Here is a 24,371-nt window from a genome sequence, read left to right on the forward strand (position 1 = left end):
CCTGGAAAATAGAATTAGAGCAATATCCAAAGGAGAAACTTTCAAAATATTAACGAAAGTAGAAGAATTAAAAGCAAATGGGTAAGCGGATTTCTGTGTTTTATGTATATGACACCCCGGACAAGTGGATGTCTGAAAGAACAATCCACTGCACCCTTTCAACTCACAGATCACCAACAGATTTGTCTTGCTAGTTGCCAAAAACCTGCCCTCAAAAATTCTTCCCACCTAGAATAACTTCCTTATACAGTTGACCTTTGAACAATGTGGGGGTGAAGGGTGCCAAATCCCTGTGCAGTCAAAAATCCATGTCTAAATTTGACTCTCCCAAACTTAACTAATAGCCTACTGTTAACCAGGAACCCTTATCATTAACATAAACAAACAGTCAACACATATTTTGTATGTTATATGTATTACATACTATATTCTTACAAGAAAGTAAGCTAAGGAAAATATTACTAAGAAAATCATAAGAAAAAATACATTTATAATACTATACTGTATTAACTGAAAAAAAATCTGAACATAAGTAGACTCATGCAGATCAAACCCGTGTACTGCAAGAGTCAACTGCTATCTTCTGCTTGACAATTAAAAAATATCAGTTTCAAAGCCTAGTTCAAGCCCCACATTTTATAATTCAGACCATCAATCCAGTCCTTATATACAGGGTAATTTCCTTTTGCTCAATAGTGACACCATGTCTCATCAAGGGACCTGAAAACTCAAATATCTACCACAAATAGTAGCTAAGTAAACTCAAAGAGTCACCAGGTAAGTAATTTAGTGGGTGAACCAGGTGCACAATAAATAAGGAAGAATATCCTTTAATTATTCAAAGTAGGTTCCCTCTTCTTTCTTGAAACACACAGCCCTCATGGTAATTCTTGCTTTTTACACAGTTATGAGTAAAGGAGCATTCTTCTTAACTCTTGTAAGCCCACTATAAGAGAAAGAAGGGCTTAAATGCAATGACAATCAGCCACTGGTTTGTGACTCCGATGATATGGCACAACAGAGAATAGCGAGCCTGTGGCTACACACCCACTCTATCACTTTGCTGAACTACGGCCACGTGGGCCTAGTGTTGGTTACATCCTCCAATTGTTCCACAAATGTGTGAAGCCAAACTTTATATGGGATTTCTAACTTTCAAAGTTAGCAAATATTTATGCTTTTAACACCTTGGAGGCCAACAATAGCAGACTTAAAAAAAAAAATGTGCCCACATACCTATTTGTGCATATGTATGTGACACAGTGCCAACACCAGGCTGGATCTGGCCTCAGCTCTTCCTAAAGGTAGTTAGTATCTACTTCTTGTTTGCTTCCCCCCCAGCCCCCAGCATCCAACTACAATATTTACTGAATTGAATCAAACTTGTATAACACCTACTTTTTGCTCAATTCTAACTAAAAACTACTTTAATTAATTTATAAGAAGTGAGCTAGGTGTATTTAATATTCATCAGTTCATTAAATTATTATACCCCTAGTCTGAACCCCTAGTGTAGTGTTGCAGGCATTAGGAATATAGTAGTTAAAAAAAAAAAAAAAAAAAAGCAAATATTCCTGTCCTGATGGAATTCACGAACTCTAATAGGAGAGACAGCTAATTTTAAAAAAAAGAAACAAAACAAAAAAACAAAAAAAAACACTTTACTCATAAAGTTTAGAAAACATTTTACTCATAAATGAGTAAAATGGCTTATATAAGACCAGGGTGGCCAGAGAAAGCTTCCTTTAAAAGGTGATGTTGAGTCACAACCTAAAGCCATGGGTGGCTGAGGGAAAAGCAAGTAGGAAGGACCAAAATGGTCTGTGTCAAAACAAACACAGACCACTCCAGTGTGGCTGGAGTTGAGAACAGATGAAGCCTAGATAATAGGGAAGTGGACCAAGCAGGACCTAGGGGTCAAGCTGAGTAAGGAGGGAAGCCCTGGAGGCTTTTCAGATTTATTTAAACCAGTAAAAAGGAAGCAGAGCAGCTTTCATGCCTGCATACTCTCACTGTGACCATGGACACAGAGGTCACAGCCGAGGTAGTGGGCTCAGCTCCAGGTCACTCCAAGTTTGGAGGGATGCCTGGATTAGCCGGGCTAGTTCTGGAGTTGGCTCAATTCAAGTCTACCCCCAGGATCTTTCTGGCCTCTAATGCTGGGAGCCACCCAATGCTTACCGTGGCACAGACTCAAATACCTAGCTGGCATACTACTGGGAGGTTGAGAAGGCATCAATTTTGGACACTTGTCTCCCATGAGCGTTTTTTATTGAACACTGGTATTAAGATTCCTTAATAAGCTGGTATACTGGCTATAAAATTCAAAGAGCCATGCTTTAGTGGAGTATACCAGATGCGGGAGTCAAATTTCAACAAGTTTTCATAAAAGACACTTTTATTTCACATCTGAAAAACTATAAAGAAGACTAAAACTGTACAAGATTGGGTAGTGCTCGTTTTCTCAAGAGTACTGGGATAAAATGGCATGAAACAAGGTATAAAATTAGGTTGGCAAGCAATTCTTTATCACTTAAAACACGGACCAAGACTCTATACTGAAAGTGCTTTCCAAATCATGTAATAAGAAAAATGAAGACGAATCTTCACAAATGCCATAGAACTAGCCTTGTTTTTTAGTCAACTCTACAACACTTCAAAGAAGTTGTGATGCAAGAAAACAGCAAATCCCATACAATCTAACCCTTGAGACTATTTCTATACAATGTGCTGATTAAATCATATCTTAAATATCCCAAAATACTGGCACTCCCTAAGAAATAGTTAATGAATCAGGTTTGCATTTCCACAGACTTCAGTAGCAGCATAATCAAATAGAAGATAAGCATATAAACAAAAAAGAGCAGATTAAAAAAAAAGGAAATTAAAGCGAGTGAGGATTTAAAAAAGGCTACCTAATTAGCAGAAGAAAAATTAAAATACACCTTATAATGCCATGTGCAATCAGTGATTTTTAAATTTGGACAGTTGGCCAATATGTACCAAATACTCAGTGAAAAGTCTGACCAACAAGTGGCCAGCTCACAGTTTAACAGCTGCCGTAAAAGAATATGCAATGAAACAACGTGCCTTTATTTTCTAATATTTCCCATGGCTATATCTAGCAACTACGACAAACAATGCTTTTTTTCTGCCACTTGGTGGCAATATACACACATTTACAATTTTACTCATTTCCTAGTTCAAACAATTAGTCTTTATTTTCAGAGGATGATTCAACAACTTTTTCCTCAAACCCTGAGATGAGGTCTGGAAAATACCTTACAGATTCAAAGAAGACTTTTTATTCAGCCCAATATATAAAATAGGTTAGGTTAGACCAAATCCAAACGCGTCATTTACATTATCTGACTACCTTTGCAGAATCATGATCCTTTGAGGATTATCCAATCCAAAAGCACCAAATAGAAACTTTTTGCACACCTCAGTTACCTCTATTAACACACATTCTCAGTATGACTTCAGAAGCATCATCTAATTGTCTAAATGGCTTTACTGTTGTCTCAACAACATCATTATCACCTTCAGTACTGTTTAATGACTTCCCTTGACACAAAGTTGAAGGAATACTAACACGTCAAAAGTAATTTCCCTATCTTTAACGAAAATTTTCCTCTAAACAAAACAATCCTTTTAAAAGCTTATTTTTCAACCTGGAATAGTCTTCTTTAATGAAAAAGTAAAACTAATCATTAACATCAGTGGGATACCAGATGTCCAAAAAAAGAAAAAAAAAATGTTATTAGGTACAAAGTTCTAATACCAAGAACAACTCAAAATTTTAGGATAAATTTTCCTGACCAAATATTTCTAGCATCATTTGCTATAGTTATTTAAGTGCCAAGAAGCCTGTGGTCATGTCCCCAGGTGACCTCACGCCTTAGGCCTTGGCAGCTTCTCAGAAAGGCCTGAATCTGTATCAACAAGAAAGAAGACAGATCTTTTACCCTTTCCACTCTACTCTCCACCAATGCATAAGGGGCCAGACTGGCTTGCCAGTCGTCCAGGAGGCTGCACTACACGAGCAGTCCCTTACTACTAATAATCCTTTTTAAAAATCAAGTAATTTTAATAGGTTTCCACCTTTGTTGTAAAGCTAGTACTAATACATGTCTACTCTGAAAATGTAATAATACAAATATGTAAAAAATACAGGAAAGAAAAATACAGGACTCAGGCTTTTTCATCATTTTTTCTTCTTCATTCTTTGGAGGCTAGAAGCTTAGATTCTTGAGGCTTTCCTTTACCTGGTGTTTTAGCCTGGCCAGGCCATACCCAAACAGAGAAGAGCTGAAGATGAAGGCAACCACACACAGGGTAACCTTTAAATCACCAACCTGAGAAGCCGCTATCATTTTGTATGCACTTATTTTTGATAGTGACTAACAAAAAGGAACCTTATTTGGACTCCTTTCTGCTTTCCCCTCATGGCCACAGTTATCTGGTCTTAAAAGACACAGTGACTTTAAAGATCCTTTTGCAAAGTACATGGCACCTAATTTCCTAACCAAAATAAAGAATAAATGAATTAATGAATGAATCCAGTTGTACCAAAATGCACCTTCAAAAATCCAGAGAGAGAACAGCATTGCTGCAATAAACACGTCTATTCCTACTTCCATCAGATCCAGCCCAGCTTCGCTAATGGTGAAGGGGCAATCCTAGGCAAAGTTCACAGTTGACGTTCTATAGGCATCTTTACCTCCTCCATCTATCTTAAGCCCTACTGTGCGTGCGAGCAACACTCAAACACAAAATGGAAAGCTATGAACATTAGGGTGATGGAGAGGATACGAAATTTGGGAGTTATAGTTCCAGGGTTCCAATCCTGGCTCCATCAATTCCTAAACTAAGATGAACCTGGGCATATCTAAAGTCTCTGATCTTTAGTTTTCTCACTCATAGAATGGGGAGTATAGCGTACTGATTAACAAGATTATCCTGAGGATTAAAATTTTAAAATATCTGTAAGGCAGTTATACTCTTGTTCATAATTGGAGCTGAATAAAGGGAAAGTGTTTCCTCTTCAGATTCACGATGAGGTGCAAGCCTGGCCTTCTTTCGACTTACAAGCATGGAGGCTGTTAACTTGCTCTGTTTTGCTTAGGAAAACAAAAACAAAAACAAAAACAAAAAAACAGACGATGCTCTGCACATACACTCAATTTCACTTGTATAAAGAATATCCAGTATCAACTTCATTAAAAAAAGAGGGTTCCACTATACTGACTTGGTTTCTATGTCCCAAACTGAAGATACCAACTTCTTCCCATATTTAATTCTAAATCAGATGATTACATTTTATTAGTCAATTAAGATAAAATAATCGGAAATGTAGTAAATCTGAATAACGATAAAAAAAGAACACTTTGGCAGTATGAGTCCTAAATATTACTTGCATTTGTTCATCCTATTTGAGGATAAAGTTATCAGTTAAATAGCTTCACCTTCGTCTTGGCTCAGATTTAGAGGACTTTAATAATTCCCTTCTCTGATGCATATGCTAAGGTTTCCTTTACCTCACACACTCTAAAATATCAGTCATCCCCTTCAACCTAACGTCCAAACCTAAGTTTTCATTCCTTCTCTCACACCAATTTGGTGCCTTTCTTGCCAATCCAAAAAAATCCCGAAGACAAGAAAACTCCAGCAACCAGATGAAAAGCAACAAAAGTCCGTAATTATACACCCAAGATGCCGAAATTTATAAGATACTGCAACAGATGCTAAATATGAAGATCATTTTTGTTATAATTTAATTCCGCTAACCTGATCACTAGGTTATTTCTGTAGTGCCCACATGCTGAGTACAAACTTGCCAACTCAATTTTACTATTTTTTCTTAATCTAAATAGACACAGGGTCAAGGTGGAGAGCATTGGGAGCTCTTTTCCTTATAATCACTCCATGGTTCAATTCAGGGTTTGGTTAGCCTTCCTCTTTTCAAAATAGTTCTCTGGGGGTCACATGTTTATAAAACTGCATTTTCCACCAAAAGGAAAGCTATTTTTTGAACAAGCTAATGCACCACAGAAATACTTAGGGAACATCATGTAGCCCCCCCGCCTGAAATTATGGATTCTTTTATTTTATGACATCAGGGATTTAGCCAGATGATCTTTATTAAATATGCCACAGTTCACTTTGTTTCTCCCCTTCAGTAGGGGCAAATCCCCTATTTTTTATTTTGTACTTACAAATTAACCCAATAAAAGAAACCACCTCTAACCTGTATACTAATACATCATTTGCAAATCCATGTAATAGCTACAATTAACCACCCACCAGAAAAACAATAACCTTACCTTTTTTCATTTCCGTATGACTTCTGTGCAACTTTTGCATGAAGAATAAGTACTGTTTGATCCCCTCGCTCCTTTAAGTAATTTCGCATAGCTTCCCTAAAGTAAAATATAAATATTACTATTACGGGGGTGAAATTTAGAATATTACTAGGCTGTATGATAAAAAAAATAATTAAAAGTATTTTTATTTTCTAAAAATGAAAACAAAAAAGCAAAACCAACCCAAGAATTAAATTTAAATATTATATAAATACTGTTCATCTTCAACTCTGTGTTTTATTCTTTAAAAGAAGAAACTGTTGCCTTGGAATTTATGCTGTAATTCAAATCACAATTACAACTTCTATACAATGATTCTAGTTAGAATCATTATACACACTCCTGATTTACCTTTTAATTGTTTGTAAAATTAATGGTATGCAACCCTTTTGTACTTAACAATCTAATTACCCACCACCACCAGCGCCACTCCCCCAGCTATTAGAATCAGTATCTTCCAATGAATACAAAGCCATAACTTTTTCACATTAGGTCATTATTACATGTTCTTAAAAAAACAGCCTTACATAAAGACTACGCAAGCTGTGAGCTCATGACCTGAGCCCAAGTCGGATGCTTGACTGACTGAGCCACCCAGGCGCCCCTAGAACTTGCAGCACTTTAGAAAGTAAGTGGCTTGGGGCAAACATTTAACCTCACCCAGTCAGATAATAATGCAGACCTAACACAGAGCAGTTGTGGGTATTAAATGAGATAATCCAGATGGCAGCATTTGTGGTTACTGACTGAAAACCTGTTAGACGCAAGGCAGGGCAGCTAACACTGGGATCCAATAGCTTGAGAATTAATCCCTATCACTGAAGGGACTTCACCAGGGACTTCACTGAAGTCGAGTGAAGACAAGACTTTGGAAAACAAATTGTAATAAAATACACGACTCAGAGGTATGAACAAAAGTACCACTAAAGGAATGTTAATGTAAAGTTAGGGGTGATAAAGAACTATAAACTCTTGAACAACGTGGGGGTTGGGTGCCAGCACCCTGCACAGTCACAAATCTGCATATAATTTTTGACTACCCCCCCCCCCACCAAGAGCCGACTGTTGACCAGAAGCCTGATAACCATAATTGATTAACATGTATTCTGTATGTCATATGTATTATACACTGTATTCTTCTAATACAGTAAGCTAAAGGAAATGTTAAGAAAAATCATATAAGGAAAATCCATTTACAGTACTATACTGCATTTATCAAAAAAAATCTGCATATAAGTGGATCCATGCAGTTCAAATCCATGTTGTTGTTCAAGGGTTAACTGTACATGCTAGGAAAAATTTCTTAGAAGAGTTAAATTCCAAAGGAAGAGGGGTAGACACAGGAAGTGGAAGGAGGAAAGAACAGGGCATTCCAGAGTCTGGAGAAGTATGCACAAAGACAAAAAAGATCCGGCACATCTGGGTACACTGAGATTCAGGCTGAGGAATCAGGCAGACACAATAACAAAACAGCAGCTAATATTTCTTGATTACTAGGTGCCAGGCCCCGAACCAATCTCTTTATATGCGCTGTTTCATTTAATCCTCACAATTCAAAAAGGTAAAAGTATTGTTCCTACCACTTTGAATGTCTTGCCCAATGCGTTGCAGTTAATGGCAGCCAGGAACTGAAACAATTCTCTGAGTCTGAAGTGAGCCACTGAAGGGAATAAAGCTGATAAACTGGGTACAGTAAAACTGTGAGAGGCTTGTCAAACGCCTTGAAAATCTGACATTTGTAAATGCATATACAAAGTATGAAAGCCTAAGTTAATTCAAATATTATTCTATGCTAGGTGATGATAAAAGCGGTAGCAAGTATTACAAATTTCTTAAGAGACCTGGATAAAAAATTTAAATGTAACAAAATAAAAAATAAAATCCATCTCTTAAAACACTGTGCTATAGAATCTGGATTTTCAATCTAGACAACAGGCAATGGGAGATCTTAAGGGTTTTTTTAAACGTACAATTATTTTTCCGTTTCAGTTAATTTTTTGTGGTGGAATAGGGAAAGGATTAGAAAGTATTGGGACAAAACTTGAAAAAAGGTTGACATACTAAAAAAGAAGTAACAAGATAGTAGGAGGGGAGGTGGAAAAGACTTGATAATTTTTTAGATCTTTTGTTTTGGGAGCAGTAAGTGTATATTAACAGACTCTGTTTGACAAATGTGAATTCTGAAGCATCCCGGACCTCCAAGCTCTAAGTATTCAAAAGGCTGTTGGAAATACTCATCTGTAGTTCCAGAAAGGGGTCTGGGGGGCAAAAATAGGGTTTGCTGGTGTGTAGTTCACACACAAAACCACAGCAGTGAGTGCAATCTCGGAAAGAAAACATAGTGACAGGAGAGCCAAGAAGAAAATGTATAAAAGGAAATGGAGAAGAACCAGTAAGAGAGAGAACTAAGGCTGTGCATTAGATGCTATTGAAGGAGACAACCTTGAAGAGGTAACTATCAAAGGGTGAGATGCTGCAGAGGTCAAGGTCATTTTAATTTTAGCAAGAAGTCTAACAAATGCCAGGTAAAAGAAAGGCTTATAAATTATTTGTAAAATGAGAAGCCACTGTAATGTCTAATGGGTAAGAAAGGAGCCATAAATATTGGCAACACCTTCAAAGGAATGGACAATAAAATGACCAAAGATCAGTATCAAAGGAATAGCTAATTGTGGAATCCATAAGTGATCGTGCCAAATCCTACTAGCATTTCAAGGGTGGGAATACAGAAAGCATAATCTCAAAACTGCTGGGTAATGGATAAGGGGTACAGTCTGGAAAGGATAACAATAAGGTTTCTGAGTGGTTGCTAAGTCAGATGCCTGATCATAGAATTCAGGGTACGTAAGAAACCAAGAACAAAGTCAGAAGGCCAGTCAGTATCTTGACAAAGCTAGCGGAGAAGTCCAGTTCTTAGCATTGAACTTGAAAAAGTGATATATACTTGAAAAGAAAAATTTTAAGTAGCAATTTTAAGTATACTTACTCCTAACACATTATATTTGCATTTATAGTGACAAGCTATACAATGACAAGCATTATATCATTAACCATTATATCATTATAATATCTCTATTGTATCAGTCAGCAGTTACTTCATATGTTTGTCAGATTCCACGTCTTTTTTTTTGTCTTCCCAGACTACAAAGTTTCTGAGACATACTAGTAGGCATATTTTAGAAATGGGGGAGAGGTTAAATAACTTTCGCAAGATGATAAATACCCAGGATTCAAACTTAGGTAGTGCAACTCTCAAGGACAAAATTATACTATCAGATACTTTGCAATCTCTTTGCTGTGACACACACACACACACACACACACACACACACACACACACACACACACACACAGGTCTGAATGTTAACTCTTGTCACCAAGCCTGAGTTTTCTCACCCATAAAACATATGTGTAGGTACACGTTTAAAGTTAGCCCCACAAGAGGACATCTACGAAATGTCCGTAAACTCTTCCCATTATTATTGTTGTTGCTATTATTATTATTATTATTTTCTTAGAAAGGAGAGGGGCAGGAGGGCAAGGCATGGCACCACTTCCACTGGAGCTATAGAGCAAACTTGAAAAGGGCCTAGAGGTAAATGTTCAGGCGTATCACCTGACTTGGCACAACAGGTAAGCTGCACATTTACCCATCTTCCCATTCAGGATTTATTGAGAGCCTATTACATCCTGGGCACTGGTCATCATGCTAGTTGCCTATGTTGGAAGTAGCTGTGTACAATTATGATTATGACAAAAGATTTCAGATCTCAAGCTGTTTATGGTGATTGCAGATGACAGCTCCAGTTTTCATCCTTTCCCTTTCTTAAAACAGCAACTAGAACCTTAAGATAATCAATAATAGTTGCCTTATAACTAATTGGCCATATAGCTTCTTTCAAAAAGGAAAAAAACCACCTGTTTTCTTAATAAACATCGAACACATTAAAAATTATGTTCTCTGGTAATTAAAGCCTGACCATTTCCTCCAGCATCTTAAGTAGCCATAACCAACAATCAAAGATATATTCTGAAGAAACACAATTAAATAATAAAGCCCACAGAATGCAGCCCATGTGCCTTTCATCCAGACAGAGTAGGGTTTCACCAACAGAATGGGGTTTCAATTTCAGTACTATTGACATCCTGGGCAAAATAATCCTTTGCTGTGAGGGACTATCCTGTGCACTGTAGGGTGTTCAGCAACACTTCTATCTACGTATTTGAAGCCCATAGCACCCTTCCTCAAACTATGACAACCAACACCGTCTCTAGATAATGGTAAATGTGAAGGGAGTTGAAGGACAAAGTCACCTGGGTTGAAAACCACTGGGTTAGAGAAAAGCCAAAAGTATTCCAACAAGATGGCAAAATCATCCATTGTCTTTTTTAAAAGAATAAGGGAAATTTTAGCATTGGAAAGCATAATGTAGGTATCGTAAGAATCTTACTAGAATTACTACTTTGTATTAGTGAATTCTGAAAAAGAATGACAAAGTTAAATCCCAGTTTCTTGGAATAGTTACTATTCTAACAAGTCTGAAGTATATTCTTTGTTAATTTCATTTAATGATTCCTTAGAATGTAAAAATTATTTGATGGGGCATCTAGGTGGCTCAGTTGGTTAAGCGTCAGACTCAGGATTTCCGCTCAGGTCATGATCTCATGGTTCCCCCTCCCAAATAGACAAAGGCCACCATATTGTAAGGATTGGGTCATCATCACTTCTGTATTCTATGAAGTTTATTTTGGAAATAAACCATTTCACTACTTCTTTAAGGCTTTACCCGTGTAGAGAAAAATCGGAGACTTGAGGATTTTGAGAACATGTAACAGTAGGGAGTGCTGACATTCAAAGGTTAAGTCATCACCTCGGTTCTTACATATCTAGGCCTGGTTGATCCAAACTTGGCTCCTCGAATCCCAAGGACCACACAGACCCTTCCTATTCCAGCTCATTTTCTTCTTCCCCCAAAATGTCCTATAAACATGACTGGCTTAAGGTGAATATTAGTTGCAACCATTTTTATATGAATTATTTACCACTTATAAACTAACTACCTAATAACCATACAGAGCAAAGATCACACGTTACTCTCAATGTATACTCAACTTTATAGTTTTATTTTACTATAAATCTAAATTCACCTCATTTCTACTTAGTTTATATGGTGTTTGCTACCCATGGTTCTTATGATAAAGTAAAATCCATAATTAGGTTAAAACATGAATAATGTACTCTGTAATATAAAACACTTAGTAACATCTGAATACAAATAAAGAACCAAAAGAGACATTAATCTGACCTAAGTTAATAAAGAATGGAGGATTCTCTTGTCACAAATCGAAAAGGGTGGATCATAAATGGACATAGCAAACAGCAATTTTAGCTATAATCCAGGGTAGGTAGGTATATACATTGCTTTAAGAGTTTCTCAGCAGGCACTGGTAAAATGCTTCTCAAAACTGCATGCTATGGACAAGAAAGAAAAGAGATCCAAAAAGAAAAAATAGGGGCTCACTGAAAGGCAATGGAATCCCAAAATTAATACACAGATACTGACAAAATATATATAACCTGTGAAGTAGACAACAGATACAGAGGTTAAATCTTAACTATCATCTTAGAATGTTACTACTTACTCTGGAGCAACCTCGAAAACAAACCAAGAAATAGCTTCAGATACTGAGTTTGTCTATAGGGTGACCAGGAGAGTAATGGAGGTTTGTACATGTACAATGAGAACAGAGGGGTGGCAGTGAGACCAACAGAGAATAGGGCTTCAGAAAAAATCCAAAACAAAACAAAACAACAGTGTTAGTCCAAGTGATAGAAAACAGGTTTTCAGAGTAAATAACATAAAATAGTTCCAACAATTACAATTACAGCAAGCCCAAAGGGGGGGGGGGGGGAGAAAGAACCTTACAAAAGAAAACCTGGTACTAAATTAATTCAAGGAAATGCATGAATTAGTGGGTATCAGTCCGCAGTGTCACAAAGGGGAAGAAAGTTAAGAGTACATGCCTTTGAAGGTTACCCAGAACACAAATATATTCAAAATTCCAGTTCTAACCTGATTGTTGACAATAGGGCAAAGTCTCTTAGTACAATGGGGTATTAGGTTGAGTAATATCTATGTTTCCTAAAAGTATGTGTTATAGTGCTGTTGCCGGTCATAACTCCAGAGTTCAGACATACTCTCACATAAGGGATAGGCACACATTCCTGGAGATTGACACCTAATTGCATTGCAACTAATATTTTTACTGATGGCCCCAGGCTCTAAATGACAAAATGAGAAGCCTCCACAATAAAAGAACAACTGTTTCTATATATTAATATAAGGTCTGGGCATTCGGTTTTATTTTTGAATCCACAGTCTGCTGTACCCATAAGCCACATTACAGGGACTATTTCAGGAGAGTAGGATGCCCTTGTAAGTTAGTACTCAATTGATTCTATTTGTATTTCTGAAAGAATGCAATTATTTAAAAGGAAAAAAAAGTGAATCTATAATAACATTGAATAGTAAGTACATAGTGTTAACTATCCTTAATCAAAAATTTAAATTTTGAGGAGGTATAATTGTGTTTTGAACACTACCCAAAATATCATCCTCTAAATAAAAAGGCTTTTTTTTTTTTTCAATATTTCTTAATTTGGAAGATGAGGGTACAGACAGAGTAAGGGTAGGTTTAGAAGATTTATTTCTTAAGGGAGCTTCTCTGAATTAAACTCCCTATTTCCCCATACCCCAATAAAAGAGATATAAAATTCCTTTAAAAAATATTTTTGATAGAATAAAAGACACTAAAGTTTTCCTAACAGAAAACTCTTTAAAGGAAAAATGGGAAAATATGATTAAAAGGAACCAGAGGAAACCTAAATTTGCTATACTATCAAAAGGGAAAACTTCCTAATTTTTAATTTTGGGTTTAAAATTAAATTTTTATCATAGAATTGGTCACTGATTTTTACATTCCAATTTTCTGTTCTATACAAACTGTTTTGCTAAATTTGCTTTATATTAGCTTTGATAATAAAGAATTAAAAATCTGTAAGCTTGCCATCTTTAAAAAAGATTTAAAAAGAAATAAACCTTAACTGAATTCTCCCCTTGAAGATATATTAATTCCTTTTAGGGTATTTTTAAAGGATAAAAGCAAATAAAATCTTTTACAACTTTATTTTTTTAAATGTTTATTTACTTTTGAGAGAGAGAGACAGAGTGTGAGTGGGGGAGGGGCAGCGAGCGAGAGAGACACAGAATGTGAAGCAGGCTCCAGGCTCCTAGCTGTCAGCACAGAGTCTGACGCAGAGCTTGAACTCACAGACCGTGAGATCGTGATCTGAGCCAAAGTCGGATGCTTGGATGCTTGACCAACTGAGCCACCCATATGCCCCAAGATTTAACTGAAACACAGTAAAATGTAAGTGTACAGTGGGTTGTTTTGGTATATGTATATACCATCACCACATTACAAAGACAGTCCTCATTCCCAAGTTTCTCTTCTGCCTCTAATCCCTCCTCCTGTCTCTCCCTGTCCCCGGGAAACCACTGATCTGCTTTGCCATTATAGATTCGTTTCCATTTTCTAGAATTTTGTGTAAATGAAATCATGCAGTATGTATCCATTTTTTTCTGACTTCTTTTGAAAACAGAGCATAGTTATCATAGGATTTTATCTATGTTGTTGCATGTATCCACAGTTTATTCCTTTTATTGCTGAATAGAAATCCTCTGTAGAATACATCACAATTTGTTGATTCACTCACCTGTTGGTAGATGTTTGGGTTATGCCTGTTTGGCTATTATAACTGACACTACCACAAACACCTGTGATCAAGTCTTTGTATTCACATTATGTTTTAATTTCTCTTGATAAATATGGAAAAATGGAATGGCTGCACCATATGGTAGGAGTGTACTTAACTTTTTCAGAAAGTGCCAGATTATTTTCCTAAATTGTTGTATTACTTTACATACCACCAGAGTATAAGAGTACCAGTTCTTCCTACTAGGTATCTCATTGTGGTCTTAATTTGCATTTCTTTAGTGGTGATTTGCCACAGTGTCTGGAGAAGTACCTGTCTAAATCATTTTCCTATTTAAAAAATGGGTTATTTCCTTATTATTGACTTTTTATTATTTTCATAATCTGGATACAAATGTTTTACTCATAATTTTGAGGAAGTAAAATTTATTCATTTCTTTCTTCCAGAGTTAGTGCTTTGGTGTTATATCTAGGAAATATGTGCCTAATCCAAGGTCACAAAGATATTCTCCTGTATTTTCTTCTAAAATACATATAATTTGAAGTTTTACATTTAGGTATATTTTAAGCTAATCTTTGCATATGGTTCTAGCCACGGATCATAGTTATTTTGTGTCTATGTATATAAATGACAGGGGCATATGGACATACAAATATTCCAGAATCTTTAAAGACCCTTTAACTAAATTGCCTTTGCACCTTGAATGAAGAACATATACCTCAAAAACTTCCTCTGGCCACTATTCTGTTAGTGATTTACCTGGTTGTCTTTACACCAATACCATCCATGATTACTGAATGTAGCTTAAGGTTGTCTGCATTTCCATATAAATTTCACAGTTTGTCAACTGTTACAAAAAGTCCACTGGGATTTTGACAAGTATTAAGTTGAATCCATAGATCAATGTGGCAAGAAGTGACATCTTAACAATATTGAGTCTTCTGTCCCAAGAATATTTATTCAGGACTTCAAGCTCTCTCAACAATATTTTAAAGATTCAAGTGCACAGTGCTTTTACATCTCGTGTCAGATTTTCCCCTAAGAATTACATACTTTTGATGTGATTATATATAGTATTGTTTATTAAATTTCAATTTCCCACCGTTCACATAAAAAAACAATTCATTTTTATGTTGATCACGTATCCTACTATCTTGACAAAACTCACCTATTAGTTTTAGCAGCTTTTTAAGATTCCATAGGATTTTCCATATAGATGATCATGTCTGCAAATAAAGACAGTTTTACTTCTTTCTTTCCAATCTGGATGGCGTCCTTTTCTTTCCTGAACTGATTGTACTAACTAGAACTTCAAGTACAATGTTAAATGGAAGCGGTGAAAGCAGACAATCTTGCATTGTTCCTGATCTTGAGGGAAAACATTGTCTTTTCACAGTTAAGTATTGTGTTAAACATAGTTTTTTTGTAGGTACACTTTTTTAGGAGGAAATACCCTTCTGTTCCTAGTTTGATGAAAATTATGATCAAGGATGAATGTCAAAAGCTTTTCTAAATCTCTTGAGGTGACCACATGATTTTCTTTTTTGTTCTGTTAATATAATGAATTACATTGATTTCCATTTGTGAGATAAAGCCACATTGTTGTTTTCATTTTGAAAATTTAAGACTTTTTGCATCTGTGTTTGTAAGGGATACTGGTCTATTGTTTTATTTTCTTGAAATGTCTTTGCCCTGCTTTTAAAACAGGGCAATGCTGTCCTCACAGAATGCACTGTGAAGTACATCCTACTCTCCAATTTTCTGGAAGAGTGTATATAGAACTGGTATAATTTACTTCTCATACGTCTGGAAGACCTCAAGAGTGAAATCATCTGAGCCTGTAGTTTTCTTTGTGGGAAGGTTTATAATTACAAATTCGATTTCTTTAGACATTAGGGCTATTCAGGTTATGTTTCTTCTTGAGGAAGCTTTGGTAGTTTGCTAATTTCAAGAAATGTGTGCATTTCTTCAAAAGTTGTTGAATTATTAACAGACACTTATTTATAATATTTGCTTGTTATCCTTTATATATCAGTAGAATCTGTAGTGATGTCACCTTTCTTTCTTCATAGTAATTTGTACAGAATCTGATTTCTATCTGCTATGATTGTCCTGCTTGAAAGATTTCTTTAACATTTCTAGTAGTTCAGGCCTGAATATGATAAATTCTTTTCCATTTTTTTTATGTCTAGAAAGGTCTTTATTTTGTCTTGCCCAGGGACAGAATCCCAGGTTGCTGCCTTTTCTCCCCCTTTGAGTACTTTAAAGCTCTTGTCTCATTGTCTTCTTAGGAAGATTTCAGATGAAAAGTCTCTCATCATCCTCATCTGTCTTCATTCCTTTGTACACATCTTTTTTCTCTGTTGCTTTTAACATTTTCTCTTTATCACCAACTTTAAGCAACTTGATTATAATATGCTCCAGTGTAGTTTTTGCGCTTGGGTTCACTGAGTTCTCAGAACTATGGTTTTACGATTTTCACCAAGTTAAGGAAAATTTCAGCCATTATCTCTTCATCTATTCTTTTAATCGTATCTCCCCCTTTGCTGACTCCAATTACTTGGATATTAGCCCACTTGAACATAAACCACAGCTCCCTTACAGTTTGAGTTATTTTACCCCGAGAACTTTTTCTGTGTTCTTCATTTTGGATCCTTTCTATTGTTATGTCTTCAAGTTCATTAGTCTCTTCTTCAGCAGTATGTACCTATAATTAATCCCATCAATTGTATTTCTTCATCTTAAATATTGTAATTTTCCTCTCTAGGAAACCTGATTTAGATACCTTTTAAAATCTTCCATGTCCTCTCTTCTCTAGCTCAGGGATCTGCAATTACAATCATAAACCAAATCTGATGCACCCCTCTTTGTGACAGAAAATTGTACTCCAGCATACAGACATGCCCATTTGTTTACACATCGTCTGTGGCTATTTCTTTACAAAAGAGCTGAGTAGTTACAACATGGGCCACAAAAACTAAAATGTTTACCATCTGATCCTTTAACGAAAAAAAATCTCAAACTCCTGGTCTTAGCACACTGAACACATAGAAGACAAATACAATAACTGCTTTAATGTCTTTGTCTAATTCCATCAGATGTTGTCACTCTTGGTTTGGTTTTAATTGACTGAATTTTTCCCTCATTATGGATCATATTTTCCTGCTTTTTTGTATGACTGGTATATTTTAATTATATGTTAAGGCACAATAAATCTGACTTCTGAGTATTTGATACTTTTCTATTCCTGTAAATATTCTTGACCTTTGTCTTGGTATATATTTAAGTTACTTGGAAAGAATTTAATCCTTTCAATCTTGTTTTTGAGTTTTTTAACAAAACTTTTACCTAACAGTAAAATCAGCAGCATTTGGTGTTGGCCAAATTTTGCACCATTGTTGAAGGAAAATCCTGCTGTGCAGTACTGTAGTAGATGCATCATGAATTATATTTTTCCACTTTAGCTAGTGGGAAACAGGCAAGTTTGTAGTATGAACTTCAGGATGTTTTTCCCCTCTAAATCTTTAGTTTGATTTTTATCCCCCAGCCTTGGGTAGTTTCCTCACACTTGTGTGTTGATCGACACTTAGCTGAAGATAAGAAGGGACCTTCTGCAGATCTCTGGAACTACATAGCTCTTTCCTCTCCAGCTCTCTGCCTGGGAACTCTAGCCACCGTGGACCCCCGGATTCCCAGCTCCATCTCCTTGGTTCCAGGTGCTTCCTAGGCTCCACACCTGGATTCCTTCTCCCTACATCATGTCCTAGAAACTCTCTAGGTACTAAGTTGGGGCAACTGTGGAGCTCACCTCACGGGTCTCCTGTCTCTCAAGGCTCACTGTCCTTTCTTGCCTGCCATCTGGTATCATGAAAAACGTTGTTTTAATATATTTTGTCCAGGTTTTTTCAGTTGTTTCAGTTTGGAGTAATTCCAGTCCCTGTTACTCCATTTTGGCCAAAAGCAGAAGGCTTAAAAGCTTACAAAAATTTTCCAAACAGGGAAAACTGCTTAAAGAGTAAATGGAAAATCATGATAAAGTAAACAGGGCCTAATTATATTATTGTATATATTTAAGGAAAGGAAAATTTCCTTATGATATTTATTACCATCACAGTGACTGCTATTTTTACAGAGGTATCCCCCTTAAAAGCAAGTGATTTATTCACCAAAATATATTCTATGGTTAGGAGTCATTCCAATCTATTACTACTGGTAATAAAATAAAATAATCTATTAAACTATAAATTTCAAAATGTCCATAAATGTGAATTAAATAATTCTGCTTCAAATTTCTTCCTGATATATACAAACAAGTAATTGTATATAATGTCTTTAGAGAAAAAAAAAAACCTTTCTAATTTAAGTAATTTCAGACTTCTAGGAAAGTGGCCAAAGTAGGCAAAGAACTGTACTAGTCCCCTTTCCTCCAGACTCCCCATATTTCAGTATTTTACCATATTTGCATATTATGTTTTTAAACAATTTAAGAGCTCATTGTAGATATACAGCCCCTGAACCCAAATACTTCAGTGTTCATTTCCCCAAAACAAAGACATGCCCATATACAAGCATAATGCAATTGTCACTGATACAATACTTGTATATACAGATTTTATTCAAATGTTGCCAACTGTCCCACAAATGTCCTTTATTTGGAGTATGGAAGGCAGTGTTGAGAAACTAATGCCCTTGCACCAAATCAGAACAGCCACCAATTTTTCTAAATTAATTTGAGCTCAAATACAGACATTCCATTCATTTATATATTGATATCTATGGCTGATTTGGGGATGTAAGAAGAGATGAGAAGTCACAACAGCCTCAGTGTGGCTAAGTCTAATATGTTTATTATCTGGCCCAATATAGAAAAGTTTGCTAACTCCAGCTTTAAAACAAAAGAAAATTTTTTTCCCGGTCCAGAATTTAGGTGAATTTAGTTGTCATGATTTTTTTGGTCTCCACTAGTCTGCTATTCCTCAGTCTTTGTTTTTCGTCGTCTTGATAAGTCTGAAGAGTAAATGTTGTTTACTTTATAGAATGTTCCTCATTTGTGTCTGTTTCCTCATGCTTAGACGTAGCTTGTGCATTTTTGGCAGGAACATCACAAAAGTGACATGATGTCATCCTCCTGAGGATGCACATGATGATGTTTATTTGTCCACTACTAGTGATGTTAAATTTCAATCACTTCATTAAGGTGATATCTGCCAAGTTTCTTCACTGTCATGCTCCTTTTGTTCCCTTTATAATTAATACATACTTTGTGAGGATACACTTAGAGACTAAGTAAATGTTTGTTTCTCATCAAACTTTAAACCGATAGTTTTTCTGCCTGAAACAATTATTACTGTAGTGGTTGCCAAAGTGTGATTTCCTAGTTCCATCATTCCTTCTACATTTATTAGATGGAATTCTGCTATAAGAAAAATTCCTAGCCTCCACTACAGAGTCATTTCTTTAACTCAGTGTAGACTTTTAAACTATATTTTATTCTGTGGGTTCTATTACTATCATTATTTATTTTGAAGATTAAAGTGCTCATGATTTGGCTAAGGAGAACCTATTTAAACTGGCTCCCTTTCTGTGTCCTTGTAGCATGTCTCCATCATTCTTTGAGTACAACATTTTTTTAATAATAACAATAATGTGGAAATAACCCAAATGGCCATCAATGTGAAATATTAAAGAAGGAGCAGTGTGAAGGCAATAAAAGACTACGGAGATATGAACGAGAACAAGGTAGAAGATGTACGGTTAGGTGGAGTTAAAAGGTCCAGAACGATGGTAGAGTATGATGCCAGACTTAAGAAAAGAAAAAGAAAAAATGACAACAATATGCTTATACATGCATATAATTTTCTTGAAAGATACTAACAATGCAGGATTAGCATAAACTCTAGGGCTGTAACTGTGCAACAGGTATCTTTTTTATTTACAAATGCTGATTGAAAAAATTTTAAATCATTTAAGACTAATCCTTTCAAATTTAACATTTGTAATTAAAATGTATATTGTAAAATTAATTCGCATAATTAGAACACAATGTAGTATTTATAGTCTCCTTAAAATGGTTAAAATCTTATATTTCTTTAAATTTTTTTAAAGCATTTATCTTTCAAGTTTCACTTATAATCAATAAATTATGATTAGCTAAATGCAGCTAGATTGGCCAGATATCGGAAGCTATCTTTACATTGTTGCCTTTGTTCTGTTCACTATATCATACTCAAGATTACTTCTTAAAAGGTTTCATTTTCCCCTTTGAACTATACCCGATTAGCCTGGTTTTGGGGGGTGGAAGGTGGGGGGAGGACGTAGGGAAGGATGGGAAGAAGCTTATGATCTAGATACCAGTATCTGAATCACTTCAAGAGCACCTAATATCATTTTTAAGATGACAGGATCTGGTATTTTCATTTAATGTTTGGGTGAAAGACTAATATAATGCTTACCTAGTGAGTCGTTTAGGTGGAGGCCGCTCACCAAATTTTCTGGAAAAAATAAGAAAAATAAATAAATATATATAGGCTGTTATTCCACAGGAAGCTTTTCAGGCACCATGAAATCTCCTTTGCGACGTATACTTCAACTCTACTAGAACAGCACAAAGGGACGTCCTTTAGCAACCATCCTTACCCAGAAATAACAAAATACATACTTTAAAAATGGTTTCTAAACAAAAACAACACACCCTAAGTACGCCGTACATACCCACTCTGAGCACGTAGCACAATGATCAGAGGAGTGTGACCAATACCTCCTAGAGACACCTTGCAAAAAACCCCCACAACTAACCAAAGACACCCAGTCTCACACAATCTGCAGCATTCAGAAAAATCCTCACAGCCCAAGAGGTGGTTTAGAGCTTACCAGTGTCTGTCATGTGCGAGGCACTTTGCTATGCATATTTTATACATTACTCTTTTTAATTAATATAAAACAATTCTGTAAAGCACATATTGGCCCATTTAAAAAATGCAGAAAGCAACTTGCCCACTGGCAGGCAGAGTTGAAATTTAAACCCAGCTGCTGATAAATAATACCAAAGTTTGTATGGAACCATAAAAAGACCAAGAATAGCCAAAGTTATCTTGAAAAAGGAGAACAAAGCTAAGGGTCTCACAATTCCAAATTTCAAGATATACTACACAAACCTATAGTAATCAAAACAGTATGGTACTGGCACAAAAACAGACACATAAATCAATGGAACAGAAAACCCTGAAATAAACTCGTGTTTATACGGTCAATTAATCTATGACGAAGAAAACAAGAATATTCAATGGAGAAAAGGGTCTCTTCAGTAAGTGGTGCTGGGAAAACTGGGCTAGTACATGCAAAAGAACGAAACTACACTACTTTTTAACAATACATACAAAAATAAACTCAAAATGGATTAAAGACATAAATGGGAAACCTGAAGGCATAAAAATCCTAAAAGAGAAGTAGGCAGTGACGTCTCTGACAGTGGCCACAGCAATATTTTTCTAGGTAGGTCTCCTAAGGCAAGGGAAACACAAAAGCAAAAATAAACTATTATGACCACATCAAAATAAAATGCTTTTGCACAGTGAAAGAAACCATCAACAAAACAAAAAGGCAACTTACTGAATGGGTGAAAATATTTGCAAATGATATATCTAATAAGGACTTAATATCTAAAATACATGAAGAACTTCTACAACTCAACACCCAAAATAATCTGATTAAAAATGGGCAGAGGACCTGAATAGATATTTTTCCAGACATACAAATGGCCAACAGACACATAAGATGCTCAACATCACTAATCATTAGGGAAATGCAAATCAAAGCCACGAGACAGCACCTTAACACCTGTAAGAATGGCTAAAATAAACAACACAAAAGATAACAAGTGTTGGCAAGGATATGGAGAAAAAGGAACCCTGCGCACTGCTGGTAGGAATGTAAATTGGTACAGTCACTGTGGAAAACAGTACAGAGGTTCCTCAAAAATTAAAAACAGAAATACCTTATGACCCAGTAATTCCACTACTGAGTACTTAACCAAAGAAAATGAAAGCACGAATTCAAAATGATATATGTACCCTTTTGTTTATTGCAGCATTATTTACAAGAGCCAAGATATCAAAGCAACCTAAGGACCATTGATAGACAAATGGATAAGGAAAATATGGTGTGTACACACACACACACACACACACACACACACACACACACACACAGAATATCATGAAGACATTAAAAAAAAGGGGGGGGAGATCTTGCCATTTGAGAAAACATGGATGAACCTAGAGGGTATTACACTATGTGAAGTAAGTCAGATTGAGAAAGACAAATACCCCATGATTTCACTCATATGTGAAGTTAAAAAAATAAAAAATCAGAATCTGACTTATAAATATAGAGAATAAACTGATGGCTGCCAGAGGGAAGGGAGTGGGCGGTGGGCAAAATGGGTGAGGGGGAGCAGGAGACACAGGCTTTCAGTTATAGAATGAGTAAGTCACAGGAATAAAAGGCACAGCATAGGGAATATAGTCAACGACACTGTAATAGTGTTGTACGGTGTCAGAATGTAACTACACTTATGGTAAGCACAGCAGACACAGAGAAAAGTTGAATCACTATGCTATACAGGAAACTAATGTAACACTGTGTCAATTATATGCAAACAAAATAAAAAAAAAAACCTAGATGTTGACTACTCAAGAAGCTTATAGTACATGGCCCTTCAGAAAGAAATAGGCTAAGTGGACAAACAAAAGCATTTCAACTGGTTATGAGAGGGCAAGGAGAAAAGCTTGAGCAAGGGTCAAGAAAGCACAATTTAGGCTGCAATTATAATACAGCACGGAGGTTAAGAAAAACTCTCTAGAGTAAAATTAGCTGAGTTCAAATCCATGATTTAGTATTTTCCTATTGTGTAACTCTGAAGTTACCTGACTCTCCAGACCTTAGTTTCCTCACATGGGAAGAGGGCACCGTGACTACATTTACCTCAAAAAGGTGTTGAAGGGATTAAATATGTTAATATTTAGAAACACATAAAATAGAGCCTGGTATGCAGTAAGTGCTCAACAAATGTTAGTCATTATTACTACACTTTTGTTATAAATTGGCAAGCCAAAATTATGAAATAAGGAACTAAGCGTGATGTTAATAAGAATAAATAAGTATAGAGGAAGAAGAAACTAACTTCTACGTGATGACCTATTTCCACTGCGAGGTTCTCTAAGAGATGGTGGAAGCACAACACTTGAAAATGGACCAACAGAATTGTGTTTTCAAGCAGACTGAAGTTACAAACAGGCTAAGTGACTTGCTCATAATCAGTTACAGGTTGCAAAGCCTAATTTGACTTAAGAGTTCTCTACTGTACTTAATGTCCCACAAAATTATTAACTTTGATGATAAAAGCCTTAGCATCTGATGTAGTACATTTTGTTGTGTAATTTAATGCTACATGACATTGTTTATGAACTCAGGATTTATAAGCAATGGGTATCTGTGACTACATTTTTGTTAACCTTGAAATACTGAAATAGTATTCTAACTCAAATAGTACAAAAATATGAGTAAACAATATAAGTTTCTGTTGGAAGAATTACTTATTAATTCTTTGATTTTACCCTGCAGGATATTCAATTTTAAAAACCAAGAAACAAAACACAATGTTTTAGCAGCAACATCAGCAGGGCCACTGAAGACCACAGGTTCTAAACCACTGAACTGCTGAAAAACAAAAAACAACAACAACAAACACTCACTGAACTACTGGCTAATCTGTAAATTTCAGTTCTGGAATTAAAGCTGAAAATCTACTCCTGAATCTTTTTCCAAACGGAAGACTTTTTTGAATTTTTCAAACTGATTACACGCACCATTAAACTGCCTCACTACGTTAGATATAGTTTACAAAAACCAAGAAGTTTAAGACAGCCTTTAAAATATTTCTTTGCATAGGGGCGCCTGGGTGGCGCAGTCGGTTAAGCGTCCGACTTCAGCCAGGTCACGATCTCGCGGTCCGTGAGTTCGAGCCTGGCTCCGATGGCTCGGAGCCTGGAGCCTGTTTCCGATTCTGTGTTTCCCTCTCTCTCTGCCCCTCCCCCGTTCATGCTCTGTCTCTCTCTGTCCCAAAAATAAATAAAAAACGTTGAAAAAAAAATTTTTTTTAATATTTCTTTGCATATACTGTATATGTAAGAAAGACCACAGTTGCACTTTATAAAAACAAGCAAAGTGAG

At 35.9% G+C, this 24,371-nt stretch overlaps 1 protein-coding gene across 10 annotated transcripts in view; it reads right to left on the reverse strand.

Moving 5' to 3' along the window:
- RBPJ (recombination signal binding protein for immunoglobulin kappa J region) overlaps positions 1-24,371 on the reverse strand; it is a 218,444-nt gene that overhangs the window by 20,148 nt on the left and 173,925 nt on the right. For 9 of the 10 annotated variants that reach the window (XM_045056495.1, XM_045056498.1, XM_045056502.1 and 6 more), the window contains 2 exons: positions 20,595-20,633; positions 6,327-6,422 (listed from right to left, as the gene is read on the reverse strand). In XM_045056495.1, the coding sequence (XP_044912430.1) occupies positions 6,327-6,422; positions 20,595-20,633 (135 nt within the window). Of the gene's footprint in view, positions 1-6,326; positions 6,423-15,310; positions 15,369-20,594; positions 20,634-24,371 lie in introns of those variants that run through there. The other variant, XM_045056501.1, reaches the window with a different exon arrangement.

Source organism: Felis catus, chromosome B1 (genome assembly GCF_018350175.1).
Source record: "Felis catus isolate Fca126 chromosome B1, F.catus_Fca126_mat1.0, whole genome shotgun sequence".
Lineage (NCBI taxonomy): Eukaryota > Metazoa > Chordata > Mammalia > Carnivora > Felidae > Felis > Felis catus.